Consider the following 16,280-nt stretch of genomic DNA (forward strand, 5'->3'; position numbering starts at 1 on the left):
GCTTCCTCACTATTCTTCCAGGATTTTGTGGCCCTTCTTTACCTCTGTCCTCATCACACAGCAGGAAAAGAGAACACCTGTATTCCAGCCTGTGTCAGACCTCTGGGAAAGTGGCCCCTGTCATTCTTTGCATTCAAGTTTCCTGCTGCCAGTCTGCATAAAACCTCTGCGGTCTCAAGTTGGGTTTGTTGCTTTTCCCTGTGCAAACTTCTGGAGCACCAGCTGTTACCACCATTTTCTGACTGTATTTGGTTGATTTCAGTATCTCTGGACTTGTCCTCAAGTAGTTTCACTGAATTAAAATTTCAGTGGAAGGAAGAACACCCCAAACAAGCCAGTTTATTGCTGTCTTCCATCAGGCAATGTCAGGACTGTGCTTCCCAGCGCAAGAGACAGAACTGTGGGAGTGCCCTGGCTTGAGGCGAATTCTCATTTCAGCCTGGGGAGAGTGGCATGTTTGCCAGCTTATGTAAAGCATTGTGATCAGAGCTTTCAGTCCAAATATTCCAGCCTTTCTACAGATTCAGTTGCTGATGCTATTTTAGGGGACCTGATGTCTCTGGGGGATGACTCATTGAAGTTCATCTGTAGCTGGCCGGCATTAATCCAGACTAACAGTCTGATTTTCGAGTGTTTCTTTACATAAAAAAACTGCTTAAATGTGTGTCTAACTCTGGAGCTTGGCTGGAAGAACCTGGTTTGCACTCTGTCCTGTGGCAGGCACAGAGCACCAGCAGCCTGAAGCTGCTGATGCTCTTCAGTAGCCCATCAATAATCAGCTCATGGGCTCAGAGCAGATCTGCAGGCTGATAAAACCACCTGGGAGGCCTTTTCCAAGGTAGTTCAGCAAGGAACATGCAGGGAGTGAACCCCAGGCAGGGTTGTACTGGCTTAGGTACAAAGCTTAGGTACTGGCTTAGGTACAAACCCCTCTGATGCAAAAGTTGGGACTTGCTGGAGGACTGCAAAAAACTGCTGTGCCAGAACATTGCTGAATTACCTGCTTGCTACCAACAATGAATTTGGTAACAATCCAAATTAATTATTCTGACATAAATTGTTATAAAACCTAGCTGGTGTCACATTTGAGTCTTTCTGGTTTGTTTGACTTCGGTGCATGAAGGTGGCCTTTGGGCTATCAGTGCAGTTGCATCACAGCATTTTTAAAATATATAATTCCATTTATTATGCTGCCTAACTCCCCATAATGTTGGCTGCTTCTGCATTTAACCAGGAGGGTGTTTTGCACACTGATTCTTCCTCTGATGAGAAGCCATTCATGAACACCTTCACAGGGCATGAGTTTTCTATTTGCTTTGCTCTTTGAGCCAACACTGTCTAGGAAAATTGCTCCTGAATGAAGCAACTTCCAGCTCAAGGGACCTGTTGATGGTGTGGCTGGAAGAGGGCTTTGGAAAACACAGATCATCTCCTGGAAATACCTCTAACTTGAATTTTGGCATGTCTTTCTGGGCAAAACTACTGTCTCCATTTGCTTGTTTACCTTCACTTTAATCCTTGGTAAAATAATGATGGGATTTGGACTGGAAGCACAAGGGTTTTGGGGTTGAAGTGTCCTTACTTGTGGTGGTGATCTGGAGGAAGTGTGGTCAGCATGTGCCAGGTCTTTTCAGGTGTGGACCCTTCTGTTGCACATCTTTGTATTTCAGGGATGACGTTGCTTATCATCAAGCAGAGGGGTGCCCCCATTTAAACACCCAGCAGGAGCCCCCAGAGACATTTGGTTGAGCTTTAGCATGTGCACAAAGAAGATCCTAAACATGAGATGCTAAATCCACATCCAGGTGATTCTCACCAGCTCTAACAACTCAGCCCACGAGGAACCTTGATGTTTTGGGGGCCTGAAGCAAGCTGGTATATATAGCAGGATGCTTTTGGAGGCACAGGGATGCATTCCAGCACTTTTCAAAGCACAGGATAACTCATTTCCACATCCCTACCTTCCCAGCTAGATCACCACTTATCAATTCTGCTATTTCAACAGTTAGGAGCTTGAGAGTGGAGTTTAAATCAAAAAGCTTGAAGTGAGATGTGTTCATCAGTGTGGAGGATTTGGGGTCCTGACTCAAGCTCAGCCTGGTGGTGTTTCCCCTGTTGATGTTATCACAGAGCTTTTTTGTCTTCTGAGTTATCTCCAGCTTGCACAGCTTTGGAGTGGTGATCCGAGGGGCTGCTCAGCCCATGCTTATGGTTGAGGTTGTTAAAGAGTGTGCAGACACCCAAAATCAAGCCCTAGGCATTGAGAAATCTTCTGGATTTCCTTTCTCCCGGCGTGGGAGCTCTGTGTGTCTCTGGTGATGGAGAAGAAAGGCTTTTTCCAGAGATCCTGCCTGCCTCAAGGAATGCAGGAGCAGGAAAGAGGCTGGGTGGGATGGGAGGTTCACCCTGAATCTGCAGGCGGTTTGTGGTGTGGGGCACCAGCACTTTCACAGCATTTTGGCATCACGAATCAGGGCTTGTCACGAGGAGATGCTGCAAGTTCTTGTGGAGGCTGAGTACATGTGGCTGCTGTCCCTGGCTGCTCCCAGTCACGGCTGTGGGGCTGAGCTGGAATCAATCAGAGCCTGTGGATGCGCCGTGACAAACTCCCTATGCCCAGAGGCGACGCTCCCATAAATCCTGTAAGCATGTGCTTAACTTTGGGGAGCAAGGTGATTGCAAGGCAATATTTTATTCTTGTCAGCTTCAGTGTTAACAGTTACCAGAATCACTTGGGTAATTAAGCTCTTGCAAGAATAAAGTGAAAAAGCACCAGGTGTCTATGGAGATCTAAATCATTTTTCAGAGTGGGCAGAAGAGCAGTTTTTGGCTTTCCTCAGTAGCTGGAGTCCTAAAATCCCCAGAGACAGTGCAGATCCCCTCCAAATGAGCTAAAGGCAGCAGCCCTGCTTTTCTCAGGTACTTTTTGCCAACCACCTACAAGAAAGGTGGTGGGTGACCCGGGCTTCATATGTGACCGTTGGTTTGAAATTTCAAAATAAAGAAAAGCCTTTTGCAAAAGGCACAGATAAAACTTCATTCCAAAGAGTATTTTTGAGATGTATTAGTGCAACTGTTGCTGGAGTAACCAGCTGCAAAATGCTGATGCCCGTCTTGCAGTTGGGAAAGGTAAGGCTGGAACTGTAGAAGGAGAACTGGTTTCCTTTATTTGTGGGATGTCATTGAGATGATCCCATCACTGTTTATAAATATTTATTACTGGAATCATAGAACCATCATAGAATCATAGCATGGTTTGGGTAGGAAGGTAGGTCCCTACCTCTAAAGATCATTTTGTTCCAGCCCCTGCCATGGACAGAGACACCTTCCACCATCCCAGGGTGCTCCAAGCCCTGTCCAACCTGGCCTGGAACACTTCCATGGGCAGCCACAGCTGCCCTGGGCAACCTGTGCCAGGGCCTCCCCACCCTCACAGGGAAGAATTTCTCCCCTATCTAACCCTGCCCTCTGGTAGTGGAAGCCATTCCCTGTGTCCTGTCAGTCCATTCCTTGTCTCAAGTCCCTCTCCAGCTCTCCTGGAGCCCCTTTACACCCTCGCAGGGCTCTGAGGTCTCCCTGGAGCCTTCTCTTGTTCTTGGGGTGAGCACCCCCAGCTCTCCCAGCCTGGCTCCAGAACCTTCTCTCTCTGGGCTCTGTGCAAGGCTCTGGGCTGAACTCTGCAGCCTTGGCCAGGGCCAGGACAGGGCTGTAGGGAGGTTCTTGGAGCACCTGGAAATGGCCAGTCCCTGCTCCCAGGAACAGATCCTTCCCAAACACTCTCCTGGGTCTGTCCTTGAGGGGAAGATCACCTTGGCAAAAGATTTTTGTGTCCAAAGCCACCAAAATCCAATGAAGCCAAACCCCATTGTTTTGTCAGTGCCTTTCTTGGGGTCCCGTGGGCAGATGAGCAGCCCCAAAAAGGCTTGTACCTTGTCATTGTTGGCCAGGAGCTGGGCATGCCACCAGCTGGGCAGGACTAGCTCAGAGTCCCAGGGGGTGACACACAGTCCCCCTTGGGGATGAAGCATGGGGTGAGGACCTGGAGCAACCACCTGAGCCCACACATGACGTGGGACCAGCCTGGCAGGTGTCCAGATGGTGCATCTGGAGCTGAACCAAGTCAAGGCTACTTACATTTATGTAGGGCAGGATGATTAAAGCTCTGGCCTTTGCAATTCCACCTAAGTTGGGTAATTAGAGAACTGGCTTTATTGACTGGGTAGCATGGCATGAGGCAATGTGCATGCCCTGTGTGCTCTTGACCTGAGCAGAGCAGAGCTCAGGGAGCTGCTCCCTGTGTGTCTGAGGATGAAGCTGGGTACCCAGTGAGGGTTTTAGAGACATCTACCAGGCCATGGGACACTTAATCTACTCAGATCCCTGAGGGCACCTGCATGTGTAAACCCCTGTCACTGTGGCCATCATTATGCTGTGTTCCAGCAGGAAATAAACACCCTTTGGGATGTGTCTTCTAATTTTCTTCCTGTTTCACAAGGGATTTGTATGAGACAGAAGCAGGAAGCAGGATTCTGCTGCAGCAGATGACTCCTGTCCCAAAGAGCTGATGAAATTTGTCACACCTACACCACATACTGCCCTGATGAATCTCATCTTCATCCGAGCAGAGTGGGTGAATAACATCACCACATCCGAATGGCCTCACTTCACCCCCGCAAGAAATTATTCCCCAGGGCATGAGGAAGTGGAAGGTGAGCACCAGCAGGAGAAGGTAACCCTGGAGCCCTCCTGGGGCTGTGCCAGGCTCTCACATCCACGGTGAATGAGGACAGTGGTGGAGAGCGGGGAGCGGCTGGTTCTCCTCTGGGCCAGACTGCAGCCTTGTTTCCAAGCCAACCGGAGTTCCGTGAGCTCCCCGAACGGCTGCAGACAATGAGCCCAGTGAGCCTCCTCCATGTCAGGCTGAGCACAGCTGATGCTGGAGGCAGGGAAGGCTGAGACAAAGGGTGCTCAGCCCCTGCAGCACCTCAGTGTTCATCCTGCCCTTTGTAGCAGCTCAGTGTTCAGGTGAGAGGCTCTAGCAGGGATGAGACCACCTGGGAACAGCATTCCTGAACTGCCCAGGGCACTTGTCAACTCCAGGAGGTAAAAAAGTCTATCCCTGGTCTGGGGGTGGGTGAAACCACTTGTGTGTTCTTCTCTCTGCAAAATGCCAAATTAACAGAGAATAAAGGGAATCAAGCCTGGCACCAGTGAAAACCCAAGTAGTACATCTTCACAGACTAGAAGACAACACTGGAGCTTGGAAATGCCACCTGGCACAGTCAGGATCCCCCCAGGAACAGTGGGCTCATGTTTATCCCATGGAATGACTAGGAATTTCTGCCTGGAGCATTTCAGTACAATTTTATTCTGATTTTGAGGCAGTGCAACCTATTTTCCTATACCTTTTCCTCACATTTCCCTCACATTTCCATCACATTGTCCTCACAAGTCGCTTGCCAGAGACCACTCAATTTAATGGTAGCACTGGAAGTTTTCTCCATGCTTGGCTCACAGCACAGTTCATGAGGGCTCCATGCCCCAGCTCCACCTCATGTCCCATCACCGGGTGGGCAGAAGGAGAAGCTGGTGACCCCCCAAACCTTCTGCTCCCCCACCCCCCCAGCTTCATCAGGAACTGTAGGGATAGGACAGAGTAATGGGTACAAACTGAAAAAGGGAAAATTTAAGTTACATACTGGGGAGAAATTCCTCCCTGTGAGGGTGGGGAGGCCCTGGCACAGGGTGCCCAGAGCAGCTGTGGCTGCCCCTGGATCCCTGGAAGTGTCCAAGGCCGGGTTGGATGGGGCTTGGAGCAACCTGGGATAGTGGAAGGCGTCCCTGTCCATGGCAGGGGGTGAGATGAGATGAGCTTTAAGGTCCATCCCAACCGCTTAATACTGTGTAGCACCAGGAGCAGCCGAGGGAGCAGGGGGGGGCTCAGCCTGGAGAAAGGAGGCTCAGGAGGGACCTTCTGGCTGTGCATAACTCCCTGACAGGAGGGCACAGCTGGGGAGGTCGGGCTCTGCTCCCAGGGGACAGGAAACAGGACAAGAGGAGAAGTCCTCAAGCTGTGCCAGGGGAGCCTCAGGTTGGACATCAGGAGGAATTTCTCCATGGAAAGGGCTGTCAGGCATTGGATGGGGACATAGTGGAATCCCCATCCGTGGAGGTGTCCAAGGAAGGACTGGACGTAGGCACTCAGTGCCGTGGTCTGGTTGACAGCACGGTGTTGGGTCTCAGGTTGGAGTCGATGCTTTCGGAGGTCTTTTCCACCCCAGTGGGTGCGGTGATTCCGCGGTGATTCCGCGCTGGTTCCCTGCCGCACCCACCCTGGCGCCGCGCCACACTCAACATGGCGGCGCGGGCATGAGGCGGGCGGGGGCTGGCTGGGGGCGTGTCGCGCACCCAAGATGGCGGCGGCGGCGGGCGGGGTCAGATGGTAGCGGGCGCGCAGGCGCGGGCGGGCGGCGGTGACGCGTGGGGCGCGCGGTGACGGAGCGCGGCGGCCGCGGCCCTTTGTTGGCGGCGGTTGAGGCGCGGCGGGGCCGGGCCGGGCCGGGGCCAACGGCGGCGGCGGCGGGGCCGGGCGCGGGGAGGCCGCGGGAGCCGCCGCCGCTCCCTCAGCGCCTCGCCATGGACTCGGACGAGGGGTACAACTACGAGTTCGACGAGGACGAGGAGTGCAGTGAGGACAGCGGCGCGGAGGAGGACGAGGAGGACGAGGAAGAAGACGAGCCCGACGATAATCTGGACCTGGGCGAAGTAGAGCTGGTGGAGCCCGGGCTGCGCGTCGGCGGGGAGCGCGACGGGCTGTTGGGCAGTGAGACGGGCGGGCTGGGCCCCGGCGGCGGCGGCGGCGGTGGCGGCCTGGGCGGCGGACCGGGCCCCGGCGGCGGCCCCGAGCAGGAGGAGGATTATCGCTACGAGGTGCTGACGGCCGAGCAGATCCTGCAGCACATGGTGGAGTGCATCCGCGAGGTCAACGAGGTCATCCAGGTGCGGCCCCCCGGCGCCGGGACTGGGGGGGACGCACCGGGAAAGGGGCGTGGGGGGTGGCGGGACGGGCCAGCGGCCTCCTGCGGGCCACCGGGCCCGGCGCGTCCGCGGACCAGGGCCTCACACACACTTGTCGGTAACCCCGGGGCTGGAGCGGGCTCCTGAGTACCCCCCGGGGCCGGAGGGGGCTCAACTCGGTATCTCCGACGCTGGAGGGGCGCGGGGAGCGACTCCTCTCGCTACACCCTGGGGGTGGAGAGGACTCCTCGTCCCCCCATTCTCCCGGGAGGCCCCTTGGGCCCGGCCAGGATCTCGCTTCCTGCTGTGGAAGCGTCGGGAACGAGGCCTTTGGCACTGAAAGGGCTCCTCTTTCTTTGTGTGGTTGCGAGCTGGGGGCCGTAATCTATGTTTTTTTCTTGACTCCCCTCCGTCCTCATGATGTTTGGGGGGTGTAGCTCCTCCAGCTCCTTCGCTAACCCGCGGAGTCCATGGCAAGCCCTGGAATTCCAGGAGAGGCACCGCTCTGGTTTTGTTGCCGTCTCCCTTCCCTTCCCCCCGCCACACACAGAGGTTGAACCTTGTGTTTATTTCCAGCACAGACCAGGAGGGGTACGAGCAATCCCTTCACAACCGTAACTTTTTTTACCCTCAGTTTTTAAGCGCGTCTCTTTAAAACTGAAATAGAGTTTGAAATAACATCTACCTTCTTTAGATCAAAGTATCTACGTCTTATGTCTTGCCTCCTAAGTTTTTGGGGAAAAAAATCAAGCCATTGAAGCAGTTTAGCATCCTTTTCTAAATGTTCGTGGCAGGGTTTGGCTCCAGCTCACCATCAAGTTCTCGATTCAGGTCACTTTTCTTCAGGTGATGAGATTTCTTTAGTTCCCGTTTATTTTGCCATTACTCAGAGCCACTAGGAAGTTGCTACCCTTTATCCAGTATGCCAACGGGAATAGCATGAGAAATCTGTGGATATTAAATATTGAGGGATCCAGTGCCCAGAAAGCAGTTGCTGGGCTGGTTGTGTGTGTTGGTAAATCTCTTTAAACACGAGATACCTCAGTGAATGTTTTTTCTCCAACTGTCCTGTGCTCTGCAGTGGCTGTAACAGCAACTTTAAAATGTTCCTTCATGTGCTATAAATCCCCTGTAGTTTATATGGAACTTGATGCAAACAGCTGTAAAAATATTTGCGTGCTAAATTAGTAAATGGCATTCCTTGAGTCAAATTAAAGTTTATAACTTTAATGATAGCATTGCCCGTGTAGAGCTGAATAAAGGAGTCTGCCCGGATTAGCTGATTACCCTGCAGTTAAAGAAGATCTCATGGTTAAACAGGGATGTTTCTTTGCTCCCAGTTATTGATCCTGATGTAGGCAGGGAAACAGTTGGCAGGCAGACATGCAAACAGTTGGGACCTTCAGCTTTTTACTCTTTCAAAGAGCCATTAAAATAGTGAGTCTGTGTTTAATAATTAAGATTGCAAAAGTCATGTCCCATTCTGTTTTTTTGAACAGACTCTGACATACTCCTTATCTTTGCATAAGACAAGTGGTGGAAAAGTTGCTGCCAGTGAGGAGCTGTGAGTGCTCCTGCTCCTGCATTTTCCAGACCTGGCTGGTGGATTCACCTGCATGTTCTTTGTGAATGAATTTGTTAGAGAAGGTGCTGATTGCTGGTCTGAGTGGATTTGCCCTCCTCTTAAACCACCCTGAAGCTGTTTGACTTGTGTCCTAGACCTGTGAGTTGCAGAAATAGAGGAGAGCAATGGGTTGAGGTGACGAGCCCCTTGTTCTGCCCCATCCTCGGGGTGGCAGCTGGAGGCCTGACCCTGTGCTGGGCTCTGCAGAACCACCCCCGACCTTCCCGTGGCTGCTCTCCTGCTCCAGTTACTGCCTGGCGTTTGCAGTGGTTCCTCCTGCTTTAGCAGAGCAGGGTGCACAAAGTCTGTCTGTTGAGAATATCGTGGGTAAACTCAGGGCCCAAAAGCAGCTTAGGCCCTGGACCTGCATCAGGAGAGGGTAGGAAAGCTCTCAGTTGCTGAGGATGGCTGTTCAATGCCATTTTCCTGCCATCACATTTCTGGGGTAACTGGCCCGACTTTGGCCAATGCTTCAGGATTTGCTCATCCTCACTCCTGTGGCTGCTGGTGAAACCTTCCAGGGCTCTGTTCTGTTTATTTCCTTGTGTTTGGCACCCAACCAGGATTGCTGCTGCTGCTTTTCTGGTTCAGTAAACCTTTTCTGGAGTCACATTGGCTCGGGATCCTGCTGCGGATCCTCGGTTGCTGAGCTGTGATTCACTTGTTCCAGTCAAGTACTGATGGCTTTGGTCCGTGTGTGTCTGCCGTGGGTTCTTGGGAGCAAATAGTGATGGTTGTGGTTACATTTTTGAGTGCTTTGAACTTATTTGTTCAAGGGAGATGTAATGTGCAGCCTGAAAACTTCAGCTGTGGGTCTTGTGCTCTCTAATGAGTGATTTTTTTGATGATCCAATGTAAGGTATAAATGGGGTTTTGTTTTGCAGCTGCAGGGAAAGGAAAATGGAACAGGGAGCCACAGAATATTTTCAAGGAGGTATCTGAGCCATGGCAGGTGTAACTCTGTATTAAAACACTCCATTTAAGCAGTTACTAGCTGTCAGGGCTATGGTTGAATGGTCTAAATTAAATTTTTTCTCCCATCCATTTGGTCATTTCCAAATACAAGCTGTGTGTGAAAAAACATGAACTTTTCAGGGAAGGGATTTGATCTGATGGAGACTTTGCAGAAGTAGGAGCTAACTTGTGCCTAAGTTGCTGTTCACAGAGCCTGTGATTCACCCCTTAGTGTGGAATGGGCTTTTGGAGACATCTGCTCAGTGCCAAACTCTCATCACTTGGCCTCCCTAAGGCCACTGAACCTGCAGTGAGCCAGGCAGGTCTCAGATATTCAGAATATTTTACACTTGCTCTTTCTTGTCTGAGCATAAGCAGGATTTCAGGTGTTTAATGGTGGGTTTTGTACAGTATTTGGCACTTATGCTCATAATCTGATTTGTCTCCATGTGTCGCACAACAAGAATTCCCCTTGCTCTCCAAATGCAAAAATAGGGGTATGAATAACCCCTTAACCTTGTGCTGTTGGTTGGCTGAGACTTGAGTATTCCTCCCATCCTCTCCGTGTGATTAGGTGGAGCAGAGAGCCATTTGCCATGGTATTTGGAATTTTAGTTGTCTAAGTAAACAGGCGAGTTTCTGGTGGTTTTCCAGCTGCTGGCAGAATAAGTTAGCAAGGGACTGTAAAAACCTAGACATAGAGGTGCTGTGGAACAAAAGGCTTCTCCTCCCAAAGGTATTTTCCCACAGTTAAATGTCTTCCCCATATTCTTCCTCTCTGAACTTTTGTCCAATTAATCCACTGCCACTTCTTTTTTTTTTTTTTTTAATATCAGATTGCTATTTCCATTTTTGCTCTAGGTTTTTTCTGAAAATAAACTTGAAAAATGTTTAGAATGGCATATTTATTTCTGCTCTTGAGTAGAGCACATGATGTTTCTCTGTAGCCTGGCTTGGCCCAGTATTCTCCTTGCTTTGTTGTAACCTTGTGCAATTCCAGTATTACCAGGTGGGATTAATTTCCCCTTTTTGCCTGCCTTTTTCTGGAGCATTCCAATGACATTGTTGTGATGTCACTGACCATATTCATTCTTCCTGGACTTTGTAATGTTGAGGTATTGAAAATACTGGGATGAAGCTCTGAAGTGGCAGAAAAAGGAGTTTGAGCCTCTTGTTTTCTTTCCCCACCCCACAGCAGGGATCAGGATCCTGCATGTGGCTGGGTGTTGTGCCTGGCCTGCATGATTGTGAGCATGTTTAGCTTCAGACCTGAGTTTGCTCTGGAAGGATGTGGCATTCTTGGATCCAACAAAACTTAGTCTAGCTCAAAAATACCTTTTCTTTTGATTAAAGGCTTTAAATTAGATTTTTTAGAGCAGACCAGGTCAGATGTAACATCAGAGTATTTGTATCAAGTACAGGTTTCTCATTCAGATTGTGGACCTGGATGACTTCTTTGGAAGCAAGGTGAGGTCCTTGCTGGTAGAAGCTTTGCCATTAAAATAAGTCCAAACCCCAGACCACTCAGGAGTTAAAAACCCCTCTTTGTTGAGGAGTGCCTTTTCCCAGAGGCCCCTGGAGTTCACAGCCCTGGTTAAATAGAGCTCTGTGATGACAAGTACAAACCCATTGTTACAGGAGGGGGTCTTGTTAAACAGTGGCTTCACTTGCTTGGACAAAACATCCTGAATTTCAGGCAGAACTTAGGAAATCTTCCCAATCCTGGTGTAATTCAGCATACTGTGGGCAGCACATTCCAAAGGTATTGCCCAAAACAGGGATGACTTGCCAGTGAGCAACAGGAATTGCTGCTTGTAGTACAGGGTCGTGCTTAAAGCTGTATTTAATGCTGAAGATGACATCTTGGAAATCGGGAGTGCTTGGAGCTGCCTGACAAGCATTAGGTGGGAGTCTGTGGGTGGAAGCACTGGAGGCTGGTGCTGCTTCCATCCGGGCCCTCTCACAGCCCGAGGTGCATTAGCAAACCTCCCTGTGGTTACTTATTTGATAATAAAATTCATGTCAGGGGCCTGAATGTTATGATGCTGGGAGGAAATGCTTTCTGAAACCCCATGTTTCTGTCATGTGGTGTTTATAAGGTGTTTCATTATGGTAGGAATGCATTTAATATTTCCAAGGAATGGAATAAACTTGGTTGTGACAAAGCATTCCTGGAATCTTGTATAAGCAATCACTCCAAAGCTTTTGGAAATGACATGGTGTCTGTTCCTGACTGCCAAGACATGTAATTCTGAGTATTTATAGAATTTTTTTTTAGTATTACTTTAAATTTCAGCATTACCAGGTAGAAAAGTCTTGTTAAGTCTCTAGAGGAATTTCAACTTAGTACTTAGATATGACCCATTTGCTTTGTGCTTTATGTTTCTGTTAGGCCAAATGCAAATCTTGTGGTTGGCCATGTGTGAAAACATTTGATGCTGGTTGCTTTTGGCTCAATGTAGTTTTCCCAAAATCACAGCAATGCAGCCTTTTCCTTAGAGGCCTTGGGGTGCAGATGGGAATCAATGTGTTCTGGGATGTTTCAAAGTGAAACTGAAAACACTAATTTTTTTTTGAGCTGCTTTTAAATGTTTATTTCCAGAAAGCTAAAACTAAATAGTAAATACAGTTGTTGCTATTCCCTGTGGGTTTAATTTCAGTGAGCAGGACCATCCCTGCTGTGCAAAGTAGAAGGGTTGTTTCTGCTATAAAGTGGAAGCTGTGAGACTGCAGTTGATGCAAAATGAGGTATTTCTGGGTGTTAAAGCATCATTAAAAACAAAACCATGGATTCCCCTTTTATACTTGTCCCAAACTCTGACCCCTTAGTTTTAACCTTGCATGAGTTCAAGTTTTTAACAGCAAATAAACCCCAAAGCTCCAATGCCCTTTGGAAATGTAGGGCAGTCCTGTGTCTTTGGCACCTGTTGAATGGTTTTCAGTTTTCTATTTCTAAGCTAATTTCTCTTCCCCTTTACTCCATTAATGAAACAAATGAGAATGTGGTTCTGCTGTTGGTGTCAGGTGTGATGGTTGATCTCCACATTGTAGTTGTTTTAACAGCAAGTCAATGTTTTCATCTGGAATTTCTTTGTAGGAGCCTTTTTTTTTTTTTTCCTGGAGAAGGTAGCAACTCATTCCTGTGTTTAGGAGAGCTGGTTAACTGGGAAAAGAACCTGGAATTGTCTGTAACTGATAAGGCTGGAAGTTCTTTCCAGATGGCTCAGTCCTGAACTCCAGGGTCCTCCAGATTTCTGGTACTTCTGTAATTATCAGGCTCTGAGTATTGTAAGTGATGTTTTCTCTTTGTGCCTGGCTGTGCTGGATCCCTGACAGCCACAAAGGATGTTTGGAGGCCGTTGGGTGCATACAAGTGCTTAATGCTGCTGGATTCATCAAGTCATTTAGGAGCTTCAGCAACTGCAAGGAAATTGCAGCCTCGTTTATTGTAAAACACCTTGGGAGGGTTTGTAGCTGCTCACTAATGCCAAATGGTGCATTTGAGCACAGCCCAGAATACAGATGCCTCAGGTTTGGGAGAGGGCTGCTGGCTTTTTGTGGGGGATGTTGGTGCAGGAGGCTCTGAGGGGATGAGGCATTCAGGTGGAGAAAAATCATTAGTAATTTGATAATGGAAATGCTGATAATATTCAAGTATCTTCACCATCCTGGATGTTTGGTGTTGGGAGTGTTGGAAACCCTGAGCTTGGCCTGTATGGAATTCCTTGCCTTGCTCTTAGCTTTTGATCTTGAGCTGTGATGGAAACACTGTTTAAATGAATGCTTTGAAAACTGCCATCCAGGGCTTCCCTCAGTAGTTGTTTCAAGTGTAACTGGGTTTATACTTCACAGGTGTGTACCTTGCCTGAATTTGGAATGCCCGTGTAGGTGCAGAGGCTCTTGCAGGAGTGACCCCTTGTTTAGGAGGTGTAGCAATGCCAGGTCACAATCTCTGGTACTCAGAGCAGCTCACTGTGGTGAGGGTTTGAACCACTGTACATACACAACACTCAAACAGAACCGTTGGCATTGAGTCTTTTCCTTGTTTTTAAAGACTGAGAACTTCTTCCAGATGTTGGGAATCATTTCAGATCCAAAACCTGACGTAGATAACTTTTGGCAGCAGCAAAGTCGCTTGGAAGAAGTGAGTAAGCCCTTTGTGAAAGCCTCTTGGGCAGTTGTGGCACATTTTGGCATTGCCAGCAGACTTGCCTTGAGTTTTGGGCAACTTTTGGGAACTGGTGGAGCCCAGAGCTGATAGGCATTGCCACTGCCTAGTAAAAAGGGAGAAACAAGGATTTGGCTTTGGAGGGATGTGTCCTCCCTCTGGAGAAGCATGGAGCCCAGCACAGCTTCTCCAGGCCGTGCTGTGGTGCCTGTCCTTGTTGCCAGGCTTGTGATGGCAAAAGGTTGTGGTCCTGTGTGGATGTAGGAGCCAAATACAGCTGCTGGGGACAGGGCAGTAGCTGACAAGCCTGACAGCAGGTGGCTCTTGGCTGTAATTTGGTGGTAATTGAGTGTAGAACCTACCTAAAGCTGGGCTTCTTGGTCTTCTCCTGGTGGTTTTCACTGGTGCCCACTTACTGCACATGAAGATACTTCTGCCCAGTCTTTATAAAACATTCCTGGTTTTGTATCTTCCTTGGTTAAAAACTAATATGTTAGAGCACCATGTGGCACCTCTTGTTTCCAGGGACAAGCAGTGCAAGGATGATGTCTTGGCCATCTGCTTCAAAATTAGGTCTTGTGGGACAGTGCTTGTGTCTCAAGCGTGGAGATGTGAAAGGCTTCCTGGTCTGAGGGGAGGGACTCTCCATGTACTGTGACACCACAAATAGGCCTTGTCATGTGCATTTTAATTCACAACAGATGAAGCTTTTGTTGCTTTCTGATTTGAGGAATTTGAGAGCTGAAGGAAGATAGTCCCAATGTTTCAAATTAAAAGCTTGCATATTCGCTTATTGCCTTCAGAAAAATTGTTTGTTGCAGTGGTTTCACCAGATGAGGGATGCAGACTCTGTTTCCCAGCAGATAATCAGGATAGAGTAGCAGTTCCTGCTCAAAAGGATTCTACTTGGGCACAGTTAAAGTCCTCTCAAAGTGGAGAAGACACAGTAAAAACTTAGTAGAACCAGAAGAATCCGTATAATTGCACCTAAAAGTAGTCAAATGCCAAAATAACCGACTTCTTTGAGTGTTAGTTCAAAGGTTTTCTTTTTAAACTAATATTTGCAATTCTTATTAAGGAGGCAGCCTGAAGAGAGTTTCTTCCAAGGTAAAGAAATGAGAATTTGAAGCGGTTCTGAAGGTTCCCATTTCCTGCCTGGTGTTTGTGACTGGGTCAGCCTCTGAAGGAGTGTGTTGGGTGCTGCCCTGCACAGGGTGGTTTTTTTGCTGTTTTCTTCAGCAAAATACTTGCAGAGCCACAGAGGAAGGAGCTGGCATTTGAACAACACCCTTGTGTAAAAAGCACAGCAGGACATGGCTGTTTTTACTGTCCTGTGCTTGCTTTGGTGGGTGTGTGGACCTGCCATGGTAGTGACAGTGCAGGGGCACTTCTTTGGGGCTTGCCTTTGGGTTTTGGAGTTGGGGCACTTGGGATGGGCTTGGTTGGCTTGAAACACCAACTCACTCGAACCATTCTGATGTTTGAGTGTCTGACACTCATCCCCAGTGGTGCTTTTTGGGATGTACAGACCTGTGCACCCACAGCAGAGCCGTGGTTACATGGGTGTTGGTCCTGGACAGTTCCCATTCCTGGCTGCCTGCATGCAGCTGTTTGCAGGGCTGTAGAATGCAGGGGATCAGGGAACTCTCCAAAGTGTCTCCTCTCTGCTCTTCTTGCTCAGCCCTCTGACCCCATGAGCAGCTGCTTTGTTCCAGGTGCCAGAAGTGATGGTGTTTGAATTGTTCTCCTCTGTCAGCCAAACAAATGGATGTGCATCCACACCTCCACGTTTCTGTGGTCTGTTTTGTGTGCACATCTAGTTAGAAGTGCATATTTAACTTTGGGAAGAGCTCTGGAGAGTTTTTCAACATTTTGATGCCCTCTGCAGCTGGTAACTGTGGGCTTGGTGTGTTCTTGTGCAACAAAACACAAATGCAATCAGCATTCCTTTGTCTGGCAGACAGAAATGTGGAGAGGGATTAGGGGAAACCAGGAGGACTCACATGAATAAACAGCCTCCCTTGCCATGAGCTTTCCTGTGTGGGAAGAAAAACTTAAGACTGAGTTAACTCCTAGTTCTCTTTATCCTACTCATCTAGCATTTGAGAAATAGGGAGTAAAAAGAATGGTGTGAAAAGAAGAGTGTGGGAGAGCCATGTCTTGAGCTTGGATTCCAGAGCAGGAGTTGGAAATGACAGAGCTTTGTTAAACAATGTGTATTAAAACCAGGCTGAACAGCAGCTTTTTAATAAAAAGGGGGGAAGAGCAACATTCCAGCTCTTAGTTAGCAGTGTAATTTTTCCTCTGGGAGCAACAGTGTAAACTGGAAGGTCCTTGGGGTAAAATCTCACCTAGTGTGCATAGATGAAAATAACTATAATATAAAATAACAATTCAATAAAAAAATTAACAATTTCTGTACACTGTGAAGATCTGATGAAATAATGTGTTGGATGTCTTTGTTTTGATAGTTTGTAATACTTCTGCAATGACTGAAAGGCCATCTGAGCAAATTAA

General features: G+C 48.6%; 1 protein-coding gene across 1 annotated transcript in view; it reads left to right on the forward strand.

The window, feature by feature from the left end:
- Positions 1-6,524: 6,524 nt before the first annotated feature.
- ARIH1 (ariadne RBR E3 ubiquitin protein ligase 1) overlaps positions 6,525-16,280 on the forward strand; it is a 51,673-nt gene continuing 41,917 nt past the window's right edge. Inside the window, exon 1 of the mRNA XM_036389562.2 lies at positions 6,525-6,999. Within this exon, the coding sequence (XP_036245455.1) occupies positions 6,637-6,999 (363 nt within the window). The 5' untranslated portion in view covers positions 6,525-6,636. The remainder of the gene's footprint in view (positions 7,000-16,280) is intronic.

This window comes from Molothrus ater, chromosome 13, assembly GCF_012460135.2.
Source record: "Molothrus ater isolate BHLD 08-10-18 breed brown headed cowbird chromosome 13, BPBGC_Mater_1.1, whole genome shotgun sequence".
In the NCBI taxonomy this organism is placed as follows: Eukaryota; Metazoa; Chordata; class Aves; order Passeriformes; family Icteridae; genus Molothrus; species Molothrus ater.